General features: G+C 40.7%; 1 protein-coding gene across 4 annotated transcripts in view; it reads right to left on the bottom strand.

Annotated features, from left to right (window-relative positions):
* Positions 1 to 961: 961 nt before the first annotated feature.
* The window catches only part of Akap10 (A-kinase anchoring protein 10), a 69,927-nt gene continuing 51,248 nt past the window's right edge, over positions 962 to 19,640 (bottom strand). For 3 of the 4 annotated variants that reach the window (XM_041665227.1, XM_041665226.1, XM_041665228.1), the window contains 4 exons: positions 18,862 to 18,944; positions 11,205 to 11,257; positions 10,559 to 10,654; positions 962 to 3,521 (listed from right to left, as the gene is read on the bottom strand). In XM_041665227.1, coding sequence (XP_041521161.1) covers positions 3,516 to 3,521; positions 10,559 to 10,654; positions 11,205 to 11,257; positions 18,862 to 18,944 — 238 coding nt within the window. In that variant the 3' untranslated portion in view covers positions 962 to 3,515. Of the gene's footprint in view, positions 3,522 to 10,558; positions 10,655 to 11,204; positions 11,258 to 18,861; positions 18,945 to 19,640 lie in introns of those variants that run through there. The other variant, XR_005975656.1, reaches the window with a different exon arrangement.

The following is a 19,640-nucleotide window of genomic DNA, read 5'->3' as shown; positions in this document are numbered from 1 at the left end:
AGCAACTCCCACCCCTGCCCAAGCAAAGAGGCAGTTCCTCGGTGCCCACCTGGAAAGGGCTCAAAGGGCAGTACAACTATTAACGTGACCCCTTCAAGTTTGAGCCTTGAAAGGTTTTAGCAAGTCGTTTTACTTACTGCTTTACGGTTCCAGCCAAAGGCCAAAGGGGTAGCCTAGTATACAGATGTGCTCAACACCTACAGGTCTCATGAGCTGCTGTTTCTCCTTTCAAGTGTGTACTGGGCACACACTAATTGAAATGTCTTCTATTTCTGGCTTGGTTACAGCTAAGAGTGGGGAATCAAGCTTATTCTTAGGCAAGAGAATGGGGAAACATGAAGAGGTCCTGGCCTAGGATGCATGAGCTCCGATGGTGACCATCCTGCAATAGGTCAGGAGCCTTTCTAAGACCTGAGTAACATCTTACTAAAAAGATCAAGTGACTTAGTTCCAGGTTAGGATTCCATTTCAACAGTATACACAAGATACAAGTAAGCAAGGAAGGCTTACTACAGAAAAATTCTGCTCTAAAATGTCATAGTAATTAGCAGTGTGCTTGAACACATGGTTATTATGATTTAGAACACTATGGTAGTCCTTTAGTCAAAATCCTTTTTGTTGCATGTAGTAACAAGTCACTTCAGATTCACATTAAAAAAAAATCCAGATGCATTCTAAGTATAGCCCAAGGATGAATGAAGACCAAGGCAAGGGTACAGGACTGGATGAAGAAACCAGGACACCTCCAGGTTTACCAAGGCCTCCTGGCTCTCAGGCTTGTTCACCAGAGCCAACTCCTGCCTTGGGAAGTAGCCGTCTAAGTCATCACCCAGGCCATCTTCCCAGGTGGTGATCAGTGGGATGATCTCCTTCATCAAAAGCCATAAAATACAGAACCATCTGTGGGCATTCCAGTCAGGTCATCCCTGGCTTAAACAGCCAATGAGGGTGAGGACAGAAAGCCACTGAGGGTGCTGAGCCAGGCCGAGTCTCCACAGGGCCTTTAGAGATATCGGCTGCTACATCAGGGGCGCAGTTGTTGACACTGAAACAAACCAGCAAAGAAGCCTGGTGTGGAGGCTGTGCCTGTAATCCCTAGATTTGGGGAGGCTAAAGCCTGGACTACACAGTGAAACCTTATCTCAGAAAACTAAAAACAACAGCGATGAAGTCTGTGATTCTCTACAGTTCAGAGTCCTCCTTCTCATAAAGTATCTATGGAACTAGTCAAAAGTTCTAGTAAACAGTTTACATCTCAAAAAGCCTTACTGGGTACTGGAACTCAAGCAGAAAAGGCTGCTCCCTGCTCCACTGCTCTTCACTGGACATGGCTGACACCTGCTTTCATGTTCATCATCTCCTATAGGAATGATGAAGACAAGCCAAATCACAACGTTGTCACGCTCGCATTGGTAAGGTGACTTTAACAACCTGCTGACATCAATGGCATGGTAAGAGTGAAGTTCAAATGCTTTAGACCATTCCCTGCCAGGGCATCTTCTTGTGGATAGACACTGCATAGAACACGGTGGGTGCTCAATGTTAGGTCAATTTTACACTAAATTTAAAATGAGGTCAAGGACCTAACATATAGTTGGGGTAATAGTTTTGGGTCACTCTGCTTCTATACCTCACAGTAGGCAGAGCAGAAAACAAAATCAATTTCAATTTTGCTCATTTCCCCTTAGACATAGCTTATAAATACTGACATCTCTAGCTCGGATACACAAAATGCAGACAAAGAGATCACTAGAAAGTATTTTAACAAAAAGCACTAGTTAAAATAGCCTAGAATATTACAGAAATGTTTACTCTAATACATGCAGAGGCGGGAGGAGTCAGCCAGAATCACATTTTATCTATGATCTTTATATTGCTTTACACTTAAAAGTTTGAAGCAATGTGAAATGGACAGAAATATTTGGCTAAAAGAACTTAAAATGAGCCACCATAGCACATATATTGACAGAAAAACCTCTCATCTATGCCTACATACAAAGACAAGACCATGTCCAGTAGTGGATCATATTCTCGGGTTTTATAAAGTGAATGGAAATATCAGGAAGGGTCAATATATTTCAAAAGAAGAGCCATAAATGCCCTAAAAGCAGGAAGTTGACACCATTTTAAATATAATTCATATATATATATTTAAAATCAACACAATTAAATAGAATATAGTTTAGGTACATGAATACTTCAGAATAACAGAGGTGGTACACAGTACCAAAAACTTATACACAGCCTTTTTGTTTCTTCTGTTGATAAACAGTGTGCCTCTATACAATCAATATTGCAATGAAATAAATTCTCTATTCATTCAAGACTTTCCCAAGGACAGAGGTGATTAATAATTATATATATATATATATATATATATATACACACACACACACATAAATATATTCTTTTGCAAACTCTGAGCAAAAGCAGTAACACCTAAGAAAACTTCCTTTCTCTTTAAACTGTCACATACAGGAAGCACTGGCACCATATGGCCAGGGGAGTGTGCTTGCCAACTGGGTGGCCCCATCAACGACCGTGCCACAGGTGCAAAGCCAACCAAGCAGAAGGGCAGTGAGTGAGTTTCCGACTGTCTGAAGACAGAAAGGGAAGGCAACTGCACATTTGCCACTCACAGTGAAGAATTGTGGAGACACTCAAAAGCGAGTGCTTCTTTCCCCGCCTTATTAAAAAAATAAAATCAAATCTGAGAATGTTTTCCAAGTACCACATGGGAAAAACTGGAGTCATAGTTATTTTTTTCCATGTGTATTCCGAAGAGGGAATGAAGTATCGGGAGCATAGCATTCCTATGGAGGAATGGGTCTTGATGTTCAAAGTAAACTAAATATGCCCTTTTGCTAGCAGAGGAGAGACTACTTTAAGGATATAACATCACAGGAGTGAATGAAATGTGAAAATTATGTCTGTCACCAAAGAGAAGGATGACATCACGAGGCCTGACCCATGACTTGTCGCTCTTTCTAAATTAATGCCTCTGTGAAGGAAGACTACACAAGGGATCGTCACCTGCTCCACAGCTGCTGGCCCACATGGCCACTTGGAGCTGCAGGCTCCGGTAGGACTGACTCACCTGTGAATTTCAGGACAAAAACAAGCACCTTTTCTTGTGCTTTCTGACACTGCTAAGGATGGAGGCTGCTGCAAGCATGTGGCGCACACGCCAACTCACACTGTCTGCCTCACACAGGATGTGGTCCCAGGCTATTCCAGTGGGTAACTCTCTCACAGTGGGTTACAGCTACTGGAAAACTAAGTGTCTAGTAATGTCACCGATACCCCTTTGCATCTTGTGACTCACTGCTACCATCATGGGCATCTATGTCTACATTTAACAACAGATCTTGGACTGTCTCGCATTCTTTCTTGGAAACAACAGTGATCTAGCAGTGGAAAGAATTGCAGTGCTCCGTTTTCATTGGCTGTGTTGAGGAATCCAACCAAAGGGAAAAGTTCTTTCAAAATCATATTTTCTTATCTCTGGTTTTGAGTCACAGCTGGGGAAAAAAGAAAAACAAAAAGAAGAAGGTAAGGTACATTCCTATAGGGAATAACGCATTATCAACACAGATAAAGAAGTGCCTAGCACACACACAGTGCTCCCTAGGTACGCCTTAGGGCACAGCTGAGCACTGGATTAACTATCCTCAGCTATCCCTAAGTTAACAGGAGCTTAAAGAAGCTAAGAACTTGCTCTTATTTTTCTGTTTGGGCAATGGCTATCAGAATGAAACTCTTCACTGTTCTCTCTGTGTGAGCTCATGTGTACGGATGTGCACTTGGGAAACTGGGTGCCATTTTTCAAGGATAGGCATTCTAACTGGCCTGGAGCTCAGCAATTAGACTATGCAGGATAGACAGCAAACTCTAGGAATCCATTTGTGAGTGCCAGGATCATACAGAAATGCTACGGCACCTGGCTTTTTAATGTGGGTTCTAGGGATCAAACTCAAGTCCATAGCACTTCATCAATTGAGAAATCTCTACAGTTTGTCAATATTCTTATTTTTTTTTTAAATTTATTTATTTTAGCTAGGATTGTTACAGAGAAACCCTATCATCAAAAACCAAAACCAAAACCAAACAAAAAAAGAAAGAAAAAATTCATTTATGTGCACTGGTGGGTTTTTGTTTTTGTGAGACAGGGTTTCTCTGTAGCTTTGGAGCCTGTCCTGGAACTAGCTCTTGTAGACCAGGCTGGCCTTGAACTCGCAAAGATCCTGCCTCTGCCTTTAATGAGTGCTGAGTGCTGGGATTAAAGGCGTGCGCCACCACCGCCCGGCTCTGCACTGGTGTTTTATTTTGCCTATATGTATGTCCGTGTGAAGGTGTTGGATCCCCTGGAACTGGAGTTACAGACAATTTTGAACTGAACCCAGGTCCTCTGGAAGAGCAGTTAGTCCTCTTAAATACTTAGCCATCTCTCCAGCTCAATATTCTCATTTTTTTGACAAGGTAATTCTACTTGTGGGACTTAACCCTAGTGTACTCATTTGAGAGGGTAAAGACAAATATACAGGTACTGACTAAAACATTGCCTGTAGCTGACAAAAACCCTACATAACTTAATCCATGAGACTTACAAGAAACGAAAGAACTTTCTTTGATCTGCTAGGTTCCCAAGATAGACTAACGTATGAGGGTCATTCTCTCCTTTACACAGCACTGGGTAGAACACACACTGCAGAAGACATGGTCCCTGCCATTTTCAAGATGGAGCATACATATAACAAGTCAGTAGCGACAGGAGATAGTGCTCAAGTACACTCCAGGGACAAATGGACACTGAAGATTCAAACCAGAGAGGTGGCAGAGCAGGCTAAACAGCCCAAGTGATCTGTGTGGGCTCCTCACTGCTCACACTGTGGCCACGGAATGAGAATCAGAAGGGGATCTGAGTTTTTCTTGTCCAGCATCTCTGATCTATCACTGAAGGAAGAAAGCTCTCTTGCAAAAGGTTGCACATTCTACCTAAAAATGCATTCAAAGGCTGGATGGAAGGGCTCAGCATTCAGGAGGTCCTGATTCAACGGACCTACCAAGCTCAGTCCTCTTTTTCTCCCTTCTCTCCTCTCTCTCTTCTTTCTCTCTCTCTCCTCTCTCTCTCTCTCTCTCTCTCTCTCTCTCTCCCCCCTCTCTCTCTCTCTCTCTCTCTCACACACACACACACACACACACACACACACATACTTATCATAAAGATGAAAATCACATGGGAATAAAATATGAACACACAATGCTCAAATAAAGATCCTGAATTTTTTAAACATCTAGTTCTAAAATGATTTCTAAACATTTCCTTATTTTCCAACATCTGATCATCAACATAATGATGGAGAATCACAAAATAACAATCTTGTACTTCTTTATACAACTTTACCTTTACTTTCCTTTTTGCTTTGAGAGGGCTCTTTCTTTTTTGGGTTAGTAGCCTGGCAAGGGAGGCATTGACTCACATAGTCCTCCACCAATTGATTTATGTTGAAAATTTTGAGTGCCTCAGTAATTCTTTTAATTCTCTTTGGCCTAAATGTGTCCCCCTGTGTACTTGGTAGATAAGGGACTTGACTGTTTAAGGTTTGACAAAAATTATCATCTTTATAGTCATGGAATATTATCTTAACTGGGCAAAGATGTATTAATTTGTTTATGCTATAGAATATTAAGCTGTGTAAAGGTGTGTTACTTTTGTTTATGCTGCATTTGTTTAATTATGTAAAGATGTGTTGCATATTTTACCTTACCTGGCTAAGGCACCTGACTAGTCTAATAAAGAGCTGAATGGCCAACAGCTAGGCAGAGAAAGGATAGGTGGGGCCAGCAGGCAGAGAGAATAGGAGGAGAAATCCAGGCTCAGGAGGAGGGGAAGGAGGAGGAGAGAATGAGGGAGGTGCCCAGGGCATGAAGCCAGGCATCTTTGCCAGACACAAGAAGCAGTCAAAATAAGATATACAGAAAAAAAAAAAAAGTAAAAAGCCCCAAGACAAAAAGGTAGATAAAGAGAAACAGGTTAATTTAAGTTAAAAGAGCCAGCCAGAAACAAGTCTGAGCTAGGCAGAGCATTCAAACTAATAGTGTGTCATGATTTGGGAGCTGGTTGGTAGCCTAAAAGAAAAAGCCTGGTACACTTACACAGAAAAGAGGCTGTACTCTACAAGAGTGTATGAACCAGTGTTGACAAAAGGACAGCTAACAACAGGCAGGGCAAGGTCAATGCTGGACCTATTTCAAGTACTTGGATGGGGGGGCTCTTTAATAAATAAATATATTTATGTCAGAAAACAGACTGTAGGTTTCACTCATTTACAATAATGAAATCTGTTTTATGACTGAGGATATGGCATATCCTGGCAGATGATTTCTGTGCACATAAAAACTGTATATGGTGGGACTGGGGAGATGGCTCGGGGTAAAGTGCTTGGACAAGCATGAGGACCAAGGTTCAGACCCCAGCACCCAGGGAAGCTGTGCAGTGACATGCGAAGGAAAGGCAGAGGCAGGAGGATCCCTGGGGCTTGCAGAACAGCTAGTGCGGAAGAATCCAGGGTCAGTGAGACAGCCTGTCTCAAAAGATAAGGTGGAGAATAATTGGGGAAGACGCCTGATGTCAAACTATGACCTCTACATGCAAACCAATGAACATGTGAACACACAAACACACACAAAATAAATTTTAAAATTTTAAGAAAAAAAAATCATCCAAAAAGTGACAATGTTTTTTTTAATTAAAAAAAAAAAGTCTAGTCGGGTTGTCTGTCTTGTTTTATCTTTTAGAGGATTATGCGGCTAGGCATCCTTTGAACTCCCTATAGAGTACAGGCTGGTTTTAAATTTATGATCCTTCACCTTCAGGCTCCTGAGAGCTAAGTTTTACCACCACACCTGGCTTGAAAAAATCTTCTTAAATTGATTTTAATTATTTGGTTAGAGGAAATGAACGCTCTCACGTTTTATTTGGCTTGAAGAAGGAAAAAAAAAGAAATCTCTTTATTTAACTTCCTCACCAAAAGCCACCTTCACTGTTTGACTTCTACTTAGACATCTTCTGGCCTGCTTAACATTTGACGAAATGATTGCTGTTCTTACCTGTATGTAATAACATCTTCAGCATAGCCAGGCGGTGGTGGCGCACTCGGGAGGAAGAGGCAGGCGGATCTCTGTGAGTTAGAGGCCAGCCTGGTCTACAAGAGCTAGTTTCAGGACAGTCTCCAAAAGCTATGAAGAAACCCTGTCTTGAGAGAAAAAAAAAGAGAAAAAAAAAAAAAACCAAACCAAAAGCCAAAAAACATCTGCAGCTATTCTAAGCTACTAGAGCCAGAGAGGCCAGGCAGTGGTGGCACACACCTTTATTCCAGTACTCAGGAGACAGAGGGATCTCTGTGAGTTCAAGGCCAGCCTGGGCTACACAAGAGAAACAGAGCTCACACAAAGGTGACCCCAGCACTTAGGATCCCACGCCTTTAATCTCAGCACTAGGGAGGTGGAAACAGGAATGCTATGGCTGGGCAGAGAGAGGAATATAAGGCAGGAGGAGACAGGGGTTCAGATAAAGTCCGAGGTTTTGTAGAGACAGCAGCAGTCTGAGGATTCATAGTGATAGGATCGCCTCTTTGATGTGAGCATTGGTAGAGGTAAGAACTCACCAAGTCTAGTGGCTGACTGCTCTGCTTCTCTGATCTGTCAGCTTTCACCCCCTAATATCTGACTGGGTTTTTATTATTAAGACCAATTAGAATTTTTGCTAAATCTGTATATATAGATTTAGTTTAGTTTTCATCAAATTTTGAAAAATTTTAATCATTAGTTATGTTTTTTTCTGTATCCCAACTTGTGCCTCAAATGTTTGTTAGCTGGCACACACTGTTTTAGCTGGCATTTGTTTTACTCATTTTTTAAAAAATATTTCCAGTTTTTTTCTGTTTGTCTTCATGTAGGAGTCAATGTTTTCTTGTGGTTCCTAAATGGCAACTGATTTCATTCAATGTCATTTTCCACCTCTAATATTTATTTCAGGAACTTTGGTTTTTAAATCCTGTCTTCTATTTCTCCCCACTATACTGTTTGCCTTGACATTCCTCTTAAATTTTGTTATTATTTTTTTTTACATTTTGCTTATTTTTTAAATTAATTAATTAATTAAAAAAAACTCTATCTTTTCTCATTTTACATGCCAAATCCAGTTTCCACTTCCTCCTCTCCTCCCATTCCCTCCACCTTCCCTCTCATCCAACCCCAAACCCACTCTTCAGAGAAGGCTTCCCATGATCATTATGATCATTATTTTCTTTTTTTTTTTCCTTTTTTCTTTTTTTTTTTTCTGTGTAGCCCCGGCTGTCCTCAAACTCACCCTGCAGACTAGACTGGTCTCAAACTCAGAGGCCCTCCAACCTCTCCCTCCCAAGCGCTGGAATCAAAGGCATGAGCCACCACTGCCCGACTTTATCAAATATATTTTTTTTTAAACTTTTTTTTCAATTTTATTTATTATGTTCGTTGGTGTGAAGGTGTCAGATCTCATGGAACTGCATTTTCAGACAGTTGTGAGCTGCCATGTGGGTGCTGGGAATCGAACCCGGGTCCTCTGGAAGAGCAGTCAGTGCTCTTAACCGCTGAGCCATCTCTCCAGCCCCATTATTATTTTCAATATTATTTTGTGCGTGTGTGTGCAGGCACGATGTGTATGGGTGGATGCACATGCTACAATGGGCTGTGATGGTCAGGACAATTTTGTCAGTCAATTCTCTCTTTCTACCTTTATGCTATATTCCAATTCTCTCTTTCTACCTTTATGCTATATTCCTTTAAGGAGGGTTAACTTTTGTTTTTGTTTTTTTTTTTTGTTTGTTTGTTTTTCGAGACAGGGTTTCCCTGTGTAACAGTCCTAGCTGTCCTGGAACTAGCTCTTGTAGACCAGGCTGGCCTCGAACTCGCAGGGATTCACCTGCCTCTGCCTCCTGAGTGCTGGGATTAAAGGCATGCACCACCATCACCTGGCAACTTTTGTTTTGGCATACAATTGTATTGTAGTCTGATCCTTCCAAACTGCTTTTAAACTTTGTTGACATATATTAGGCTTCACTTAACTCCAACAGTAAGACATAACTCCCAATGCTCAGTATTCTTTGTTTATTACTGTGGCCAGAAGAAACACCAACTATTCCTAGCCCCATCTTTTGGATATCAGTCAACATCTAACTTTTGGTTTTTTTTTTTCCTAGAGATAAAAGCATTTTTTTTTGATTTATTTATTTATTATGTATACAACATTCTGTCTCCATGTATGCCTGCATGCCAGAGGAGGGCGCCAGATCTCATTACAGATGGTTGTGAGCCACCTTGTGGTGGCTGGGAATTGAACTCAGGACCTTTGGAAGAGCAGCCAGTGCTCTTAACCTCTGAGCCATCTCTCTAGCCCTGAGATAAGCATTTTCATGTACATCCATGAAGACTGGTATCTGGTCAATGACTTGAGGGCCTTCCCAAGTATCTCTATAGCTCTTTTTTTCTGGACAGCATATTCTTTTCTGATGCCCCATTTCGTAACTGCTATAATCAACCACATCAAGCTTTTCCTCTCTAAATGTTCCTTTTCATTTTTAAGTTCATCAAATCTGCCTCTGTTCAGACTTGCCTTCTCTACTTGAGAAGCTAACTGCCAACAGTGGGCTAGGGAATCACTTCAATTCTACTGCTTTTGGCCAGATGGTGGTGGCGCACGCCTTTAATCCCAGCACTCGGGAGGCAGAGGCAGGCGGATCTCTGTGAGTTAGAGTCCAGCCTGGTCTACAAAGGGAGTTCCAGGACAGGTTCCAAAGCTACAGAGAAACCCTGTCTCGAAAAACAAAAAGAAAGAAAGAAAAAGAAAAAAAAATTCTACTGCTTTTGAAGATCACATACTGTCCACTATCTGGAAATATATTTTGTTTAGTTCATCAGTCTTGCAGTTCCTTATGACGAAAGGTAATTCCTATAGCAGCTAATGCTTCGGAGGCAGATACAGAAGTATCCTAATATCATATATATGTATATATGCATATGTGGTTATGAGTGCAGGTATCTGAGGAGATCCGCAGCCATCATACTTGGTGTCACAGGTGGTTGTGGATTTGGGGAACCAAATTCAGGACCCACCCAAGCAAGAGCAGTATGTACTTTTAACCACAGAGTCCTAATTCTAGCTCCTCTTTTTAAAATTATTATTAAACAATCAAAATATGTGCCAGTGTGTTTATTTATTTACTTTACAAAAGCCAGGCCAGGGGCAGAGAAACAGTTCATTTGGTAGAGAGCTTCTGTAATATTCGCAAAGCCCAAGGGTTGCTCCCAGCACCATACAAACCAGTTTTGATGGCACAGCCAATAATTCTAGCAGTTGGTATGCAGAAGTGGGAAGATCAGAAGTTCTAGGTGGACATCAGTCAGAAGACTTTGAGCCTAGCCTGGGCTACATTAAGACCCTGTCTCAAACAAACAAACAACAACAACAACAAACCCCAGCAACGAAAGGCTAAGTCAGAATGCAAGTCACCCTTACCTTCGTAGATTTCTCCAATGGTTGATCACAGTGTGCCTGCTGCATAACGTCACTCACTATCATTTTAGCAATCTTCCAAGCTAGTTCCTCTTGAGCCTGAAAGAAGTTATTCACATTGTTGATAAAGACCCTTCGTTAGGAGAATCAAGATACATATAATCAGTCTTCCAAACATGCTTATCATTTGGGTAAAGCATCTTCCCTATATATCAAAGAATCTGGGCACCGCTGGCTGTGATATATTAACATGTACCTCACGGTCTTACAGAGTCAGCTACTGAGTAGCCAACATCGTGATTACTTTCTATGTTTGAGGTCAAAATAGAACACTTTTCTTTGTCCACTCTAATCTCTCAATGTACTTAATTATTCCACACGATTCCTGCTAAAACTACAACTGAAACTGCCGAAGAAAACATCTCCACTTTTGTCTTTACATTAGTGACCTGGTGGCGGTGTCAGTGCTCACAGTCTCTGAAGATACTTTTATTGCTACCACTGGGCAATTATTAAATGCTAAGTGGAGCCTTCCTTGTTACAACCAGAATAAGAGGGCACTGACGTGTCATCTGTGTAACAAGTAACCACAGGAAGAGACATGCAGCCTTCCTCAGACAAGGGTAGGTTCCCTGCTTCTGTAACTCACCTCATCAGTATTTCCTTGCACCCACTTCTTCATAGCTTGTGAGAACATGAATCCTGGTGAGCAAAGCCAAAATGAATATGGATTTTAATGTAATTTTATGTTACAAATGATTTTGGAGATATCTCTTAGACATGGGTATTCTTTCCTAGTTTCCTATTAAAAACATTAATAAAAACAGATCATTTCTTTAACACAATGTTTACAATAACTTTGTGAAATTCGTGACTTAAAATGCTTCTAAATAGCTGTTTCAGGATTCTGGATTTTTCTTCTACTCTTCTCGGCAGATGAAGGTGGTTAATGTTAGACTTGTAGCTATCACTGAAAACAAATCCTTAATCAATATAATGGTTTGGTATAAGAATCTATCAACACATCAGGAGACTGATGAATGAATTTGTTTTTCTCTTCAGTTTGAACTATTCCTTCAAATTTCTCTGTGTAGTCCTGGAACTCACTTTGTAGACCAGGCTGGCTTTGAATCCACAGATCTGCCTGTCTCTGCCTCCTGAGTGTTGGGATTAAAGGCGGGCAACAACAGGCAAGAGCAGTATTTCTTTTCTCTAAAACACCTTCAAGACATCATTTATTTATTGGTGGGAGCTGGTGGGAATTCCTAACTGTAGAACTCAGACGACAACTTAGAAGAATAGGTTCTTTCCTTTCACCATGGGTGTCCTAGGAACTGAATTAAGGTTGTCAAGTTTGGCCACAAATGCCTCTACTCCCTGAGTCATCTCACTAGCCACAGATTAATTCTTCAGGTAAGATCCTAATTAATTCAGTAGCTAAAATGAGCCTAGATATACCATTCACAAAAAATACAAAATCCAGATCTTTTTCCTTCAATAATTTTTATTATTGAAGGTTTTCCTGAAAGAAAGAAAAAAAGAAAAAAAAAAAGAAAGAAAAAAGAAAATTGCCTGGCAGTGGAGGCACACGCCTTTAATCTCAGCACTCAGAGACAGAGACAGGCGGAGCTCTGTCAATTTAAGGCTGGCCTGGTCTATATAGTAAGTTCCAAGACAGAACTACATAATAAAGACACTGTCTCAAAAAACAAAACAACAACAAAAAAATTTACTTATTTGTTGCTATGTGTCTGTGCACATGGGTGTAGGATCCCATGGAAGATAGAGCGAGCACTGGATCCCCTGGAGCTGGAGTTATAGGTGGTTTTGGGCCACCTTATGTGGGTCCTAGAAACTAGATTCCAGTCTCCTGAAAGAGCAACAAGCATTCTTACCCACCAGGTCATCCCTCCAGCCCTCCGTTTGAGGTGTTAAATACTAATCTGATCATCAGTTATTGCAAAGCAGGGTCAATAAAATCTCACCCGGCTGCTGAATTATGTGCTCACTACTGCACTACTCTCCTGCAACTGCCCGACTTCCAACCTTCAGGCTGGACTCTTCCTTCTAATTCCTGCTAACATCTTATCTCACTTCAAATTCCCTTCTTAGTACCACTCCTACAGACTGACAGTCTTCTTGATATCTATCTCTCTTCAGCACAATTTCTTTCAAATTTTACTGCTGGAAAAATACTTCTGGCCAGCAGTTAGCTCTGAAACCATGTACCATAGAGTTCAGAGTTCAGTCTCCAGACTGAGGCACAGAAGGGCTCTCCCAAAGACAGGGACAAGGAGGGGTGCCACTGGAGGGATACAAGCTCACATATTTTTGAATTCCTTGCTATTAAGACGTATGATTTTTATGTTTGTTTTTTGAGACACACAGTTTCTTTGGTGTAACCCTGGCTGTCCAGGAACTCACTCTAGACCAGACTAGCCTCAAACTCAGATATCAACCTGCTTCTGCCTCCAGAGTACTGGAATTAAAGGAGTGTACCACTACCACCCAGTTGTTGTTTGTAAGACAGGGTTTCTCTGTGTAGCTCTGGCTGTTCCAGAACTTGATCTATAGATCAGGATGGCTTCAAACTCAGAGATATGCCTGCTTCTGTCTCCCATGGAGTTGAAATTATGCATGGTTGTAAGTCACTTGCCTTTGAGTGCTGAGAAGTGAACTTGAGTTCCCTCGCAAGATAGAAAGTTTTCTTAACTATTGAACCATCTACCCAGTCCCTTGCTATTTTTTGAAATATAACTTACTCTGTTTGTCCTGAAATAAAAGTTCTCATATTTTCAGAAACATCTAAGATATTCACAAGCACTTTTAATTAAATATATACTTATTATTATTACTGGGGGAGAGGGGCAAGAATGTGCTATGACCCAAATGTGGAAATCAGAGAACAATTCTGTGGAGCTGGCATAGGTTCTGGGGACTGAACTCAGGCTGCCAGGCTGGCATGGCACGAATCTTTACCCACTGAGCCATCTTGCCAGCATCCGGATCTTTCTTAAAACTTTATCTTTGTGCTCTATTACCAGGGTTTTAAAAGTCAAATCAGAGTTATAGTTCAGTAAAGGATAAAAATTCACCAAAAAAAAAAAAAAGTAAAAAAAAGCCGGGCGGTGGTGGCACACGCCTTTAATCCCAGCACTCGGGAGGCAGAGGCAGGCGGATCTCTGTGAGTTCAAGACCAGCCTGGTCTACACGAGCTAGTTCCAGGACAGGCTCCAAAAACCACAGAGAAACCCTGTCTCGAAAAACAAAACAAAACAAAACAAAACAAAAAATCAGTCAGTTGTCCTTATCCTTAGCAAGGCAGGCAGAGCAAGGGAGTTAAACTCAAAACTCTCATCAAAGGATAATCTGAGTCAAACCCCTGGAGTTGCTATGTGTGATGATGGTGTTAACTGTCAATCTTGACACTGTAGGCAACACCATTCTCTGGTTCGAGTTTTGGAGTCTATAGATGAGGTACGGGAACTGAGCACCCGCATGCATTTACCATTCTCTGCTCCGGCTGTGGATCTGATGTGACCAGCAGCTTCGAGCTCCTCCTGCCTCCTCCTGATCCCTGCCATGATGGAGTGTACCCTTGACTGTGAGACAGTATAAGCCCTTTCTCCCTTTAGTTGCCTTTGCTAGACTATTTCATTACAGTCGAACAGTTTAATCTAAGCCACAAACCTCTTGAGGCCCCAGTTTCTTCATTTGTGGATCATCTAAGATCTACACTACCTTGAAAACTCTAGTAAGTTCTCACTGCTTAGGGCTAGAGCAGTATCTTTTGAGTGTCTGCAGATCAAACGGTGGTGTATGCATAGATAAGAAAACTAGTCAGGTGGGGGAGGCACTTGCCTTTAATCACAACTTGGCAGGAAGAGGCAGGCCGGATCTCTGTGAGTTCAACGCCAGTCTGGCCTAAAAAGCGAGTTCCAGGACAGTTTCACAGAGAAACCCAGTCTTGAAAAAACAAAAAAAACTAACAAAACTTACATGTCTATGCAAAAGGCAACCAAATTTAAAAATGACTTTGTTCTGAAATATAGCGCTCATAGTTTTATCACTCACATAATCACATAATGGAATTTAAAAATTAATTTATCAACAAATGTTGACTATTATCTGGTAGGCACAATTTTAGAAACAGAATATATTGCCAAATAAAGATACACCACCCCTGAGTTCACAGTGCTAATGTTGCAATTACGCAAGAGGAAAGCTATACAACAGTATGCTGGTGGCTCCTGTGGGCAGGCAGTCTGAGAAAGAATACTGAAATGAGGAACAAAGCACTGCACACAGACCACAGCAGGGCAGCAACCACAGAAGTTCCTCTGAAGGAAGACACTTTAGAACTGCAAGGCATAGCTCAATTTTAAAGCTGGGCTTGTGAGAGAGCAACACCATAGCGACCAGAAGGGGCGATCCTAGGTTCCAGCAAGGAGGACAGCTTTTATCCAGGTAGGAAGGAAGAGGGTGGATGACAAGCATGACAAGCAGTAGCGTCTGGACCTGACACTTGACCATGATGCATTCTCTAGTTCAGTCCTTGTTTCACAGTAGAGGATAAGGGGGAAATGAAAAGTAAAATCTCACGCCACTCCATTTTGTATGCTAAACTGCTATTAAATGTTCTGTAGCTCTTTTTAGGTGGTATTTTAATATATAACTTCAATATTAGGCGGGAGTCTCAATCTTTGGCCTCAAACTCACAGAGCTCTCTGCTGCGTCAGCCTCCCAAGTGCTTGAATTAAAGGAGTGTGCCACACACTGCCACGAAGAATCTTTGAACAATACTACAGACAAATATTTTCTGCTAAAACGTATAATTTCCAGTTTATAAGAAATGGCAAGAAAAGTAAACTGAGTAACATAATTAGAAAAATCTAGAAGGCAGATAATGCTGGAATTAACCCGATATGTTTAACAGGTCAGAAGTCAAAGAAAGGAACCAAGCCAGAGAAAAACTGACAGACCACACCCTTTTATTTATAGCCATGACATTTGGCATAGTGCTTGGCACTCAGGATGGCTGAAGTATTTTCAATCTCTATGCTCCTGGATCACCAAAACCCATGTGATTTAAAGAGCGATCTTGACAACCAAAAGACACAGCAGTGTCTACAGACATGCTTAATCAAACAGTATAAACTATTAGCCTTGATTTCATGGAATGTGTCTTATTAAGAGTCTCGAAAAACAAAAACACAAAAACAACAACAAAGAAAGTTAGATCAGGGGTTAAGAGCACTTGTCGCTTCTGCAGAGGATCCAAGTTCAGTAGCATCATATGGTAGCTCACAATCATCTGTAACCCCAGTCTCAAAAGATCCAAGCCCCTCTTCTGCCCACCATGGGCATCAGGCATGCACATAAAACTTGCAGGCAAAAAAAAAAAGCCTCATATACATAAAAGAAACCTTAAATTAAAACAAACAAAAACCCATAATCATCTTTTTTTAAAAATATTTATTTATTTATTATGTATACAATATTCTTTCTGCGTGTATGCCTGAAGGCCAGAAGAGGGCACCAGACCTCATTTCAGATGGCTGTGAGCCACCATGAGGTGAATTTGAACTCAGCACCTTTGGAAGAGCAGGCAGCTCTTAACCACTGAGCCATCTCTCCAGCCCCACCCATAATCATCTTAATGGAAGGAATTGCTGGCAGAAATGTAATCCTGTTGCCTATTCCTCTAATAGAACACAAACCAAACTGCTTTCCTACTCTGAGCCTAGCTCATGAGCACCATTCCTGACTTAGACACTGACTAAAAGCCTCTTTACTTCCCTAAACTGCTGTGTTCAGCACAACTGACTGCCAAAACACTTCCTTCAACAAGTCACGTCATATCACCTCTCTAATCCAATGAACCACGAGCTCTCTAATCTCTGCAGTGCTCCTTACTACCATCTACTCTAGACACACTGGTCTTGGCCCTTGCTCATTTGCTGTGTTTCAATTCAGTCCTCTACTCCCTCCAGACACTGCTAGACCCATACCCCTCTCTTCCTGGAACCTTGGGCCACCTTGAGCCTAGGCTAACCTTTCTGAATATTACCTTTCAAATGCTACTTCCCACTTCTCTGACAATCCATTATCCTGCCTTTTACACTCATAACTAAGTATTTAACAGATGCATAAGTGACGTTTATCTGTTTACTGTCTCCTCCGCTGTCATGTGAGTTGTAGAGAAAACAGCACTTGTTTTCTCCTAGGCACAGTAGACACTTAGTGTTTTTTAGAATGAATGGCATGAGGAGATTGAATAATTAGGATGAACAGAAACAGAGAACTCAAAAGTCATTTACTGGCTATGGGCGCAGCTTAGTAAAACACTGCTTAGCATGTACCAGCACTAAAAAAAAAAAAAATGTTTCACATTTTCTTTACTTTCTACACTCTTCACCCAAACACCTTAGACAGCTCTGATGAAACAGGAAATAAATCGATTATATAGGTAAATGAAGTCAACTAGAAAGCAAGCTCTCTTTGTTCTATATTACTTCAAAAACTTTTGCATTTTTCCTTAAAAAAGTAGATCATTCATGAAAATAGTAGTGAAATTCTTTATCAAAATATAATTGTATTAAGACCCAGGGAGTAAAGCACTTGTGCAAGAGTGAGAAACTGGGTTCGATCACCAGCACCCAGGTGAAAACCAGGTGTGGTAGTGTGTGCATGCAATCCTAGTACTCCTATGCAGAGGAGGAGGTGGAGATACTCATACTCACACATCTAAACATCACACACACACACCCTACATTAAGAATACATACATATATATATATCAATGCACGTATACATTTGCATTTAAAAACAGATAAAGCACAAAAGAAAACAGTGCTATTAAACCCAAAAGAATAACAATAGCTCCTATTTTAAATATATAAAGTAGGGCATTTTCTTTTGCAAAGTTAGTATCTGACAAGTTCTAGATGTCATCTGAATGGATCCATATTTGTTTCCAAAAATTTCTTGGGTGAACCAATGATTTGAAACTGGAATCAGTAACAAAGAATGCATTTTTATTAAAAAAAAAAAAAAAGAACAGTTAGGTGTGTGTGTATGCCTTTAATCTTAGTGCTCAGGAGACAGAAGACAGATGTATGTGAAATCCAGGCCAGCTAGGACTATTCAGTGAGACTCTGTTGAAAAAAAAAAAAAAAAAGTAAGAAAGAAAGAAAAAAGAGGAGCTTAGGAGATGGTTCAGTGGGCAAAGTGCTTAAGTGCTTGCTGTGTTCAGATTCCCAGAACCCACATAAAAAGTTGGGTGCAGCTGCACATCTGTAACCTCACTGCTGGCATATGAGTTGGTGGAGACAAGATGGGGGGTGGGGTTTGAATGGTCAGTCAGTCTAGCTGAAAGGCAAATTTCAGGTTTTGTTAGAGACCCTGTTTCAAAAATAAAAGGTGTGATTAAGGAAAACAGTCCCACGCCAGTGCAAGTGAGTAAACACGTCTATATACCAAATACACGCAATGAAAAAAGAAACAAGACTTTAGTCTGAATTATAGTGATATTTTATTTGTGTCTTAATAAATAAAGCTTGCCTGAAGATCAGAGTGCAAAGTTAGCCACACTGGTCAGTCATATAGGCCAGGCAGTGGTGGCACACACCTTTAATCTTAGCAGCCACACTAGTTAGCCACAGAGGTCGGGCAGTGGTGGTGCATGCCTTTAATCCCAGCCCTAGAGAGGAATAAAGATGGGAGCAGACAGGAGCTCAGGGTCTCAGTCTGCAGTCACGCTGAGCACAGGTTCGCTCAGCCTTGGTAGAGGTAAGAACTCTCCAGTGGTTGACTGCTTTGTTTTCGTCATCTTCAGTTTGAACCCCAATATCTGTCTGTCGGTTTTTATTCATGCAACACTAAAGCTTAAGTCTTGACCAAGTCATTCTTCTACTGACTGTTATATAAAGGATTTGGATTTCAACTTATTATTTTCCTTACATATTTCATAATAATCTTCAGTAACTGAGGAAATTTAATAAACTAAAGGGTCACAGGATAAGACACAAGGCCAACATAGACTGGATGTATATCTTTAAATAAAATGGAAAAACAATGTATCCCTTCCTGCTGCACCTTCTGTAGGAGCAAAGTCAAGTTCAATAACTTTTTACTCAAAGGAAGAGATTTTGTAGAGGTATTTACACAAAGTTCCCATATGCAGAGAGTTAAAAAAATCTGGTAGTTAAAAATCACTTTAAACCTTAAATAATTCTTCACTTACATATTTAGTATCTAATGTGAGCAAAAGCTTACTATAAAGAATAAAAACTACTACATACAACCTTTAGATTTCTTTACGTCAGGCTCAGGCTCAGATTCCCGGATGAACTGCCCCAAGTCACTGACTCTTCCAAAGGACATCTTCCTAAACAGGATGAGAAGAAGAATGTAATTTCTAAAATTCAAAACCAAGTTTAAGTAGCTCATCTATAGTTCAATAGCTGGAAATACAATTTATAGCAATTCAAGTTATTCAAAGTGAGGTTTATTTGAAACAGAACCTCTTTTCACAGAGACATTCTCTAATTCAATGGAATTCCTTTTAAAACCCCCCAAAAAGGTTTATGAAACATAATAGTAGGTAATCCAAGTTCTGAATTTCATACAGAGAATAGACACAAGACTAGCCAAGACAATTTTGCAAAAGAAGAAACCAAAAAAAGTCTGATTTGCTTTACATGATCAAAATATATGACAACTTTGGGATGAAACTGTAGTTCTGTAGCGTACAGTGCATGCTAGGTCAGTACAGAAGACAACAAAACTAAGACAACCAACCAAAACTCTCCCCTAAACTCATGAATGAAATCACTAAAAACAGGACAGCGTGTAATGTCAATTACACAAAAATGAGCAGCAGAAAATGTACAACAGTGTAACAGTGACTGCCTGGGCAGGAAGGGAAGAAAATCATCCCTTACGAGTGATTAAAGGGGACATTAAACTTACGTGAACTTACTGCCAACAACCTCTTTTGTAAAATTTTTTTTTTTTTTTTTTTTTTTTTTGGTTTTTCGAGGCAGGGTTTCTCTGTGGCTTTGGAGCCTGTCCTGGAATAGCT

Source organism: Microtus oregoni, unplaced genomic scaffold (assembly GCF_018167655.1).
Source record: "Microtus oregoni isolate MIOR12 unplaced genomic scaffold, Mior012 000015F_ref0000493, whole genome shotgun sequence".
NCBI classification, from domain to species: Eukaryota; Metazoa; Chordata; class Mammalia; order Rodentia; family Cricetidae; genus Microtus; species Microtus oregoni.
Note: the sequence above shows the minus strand (reverse complement) of the source record. Positions and strands in the feature narration are given on the sequence as shown.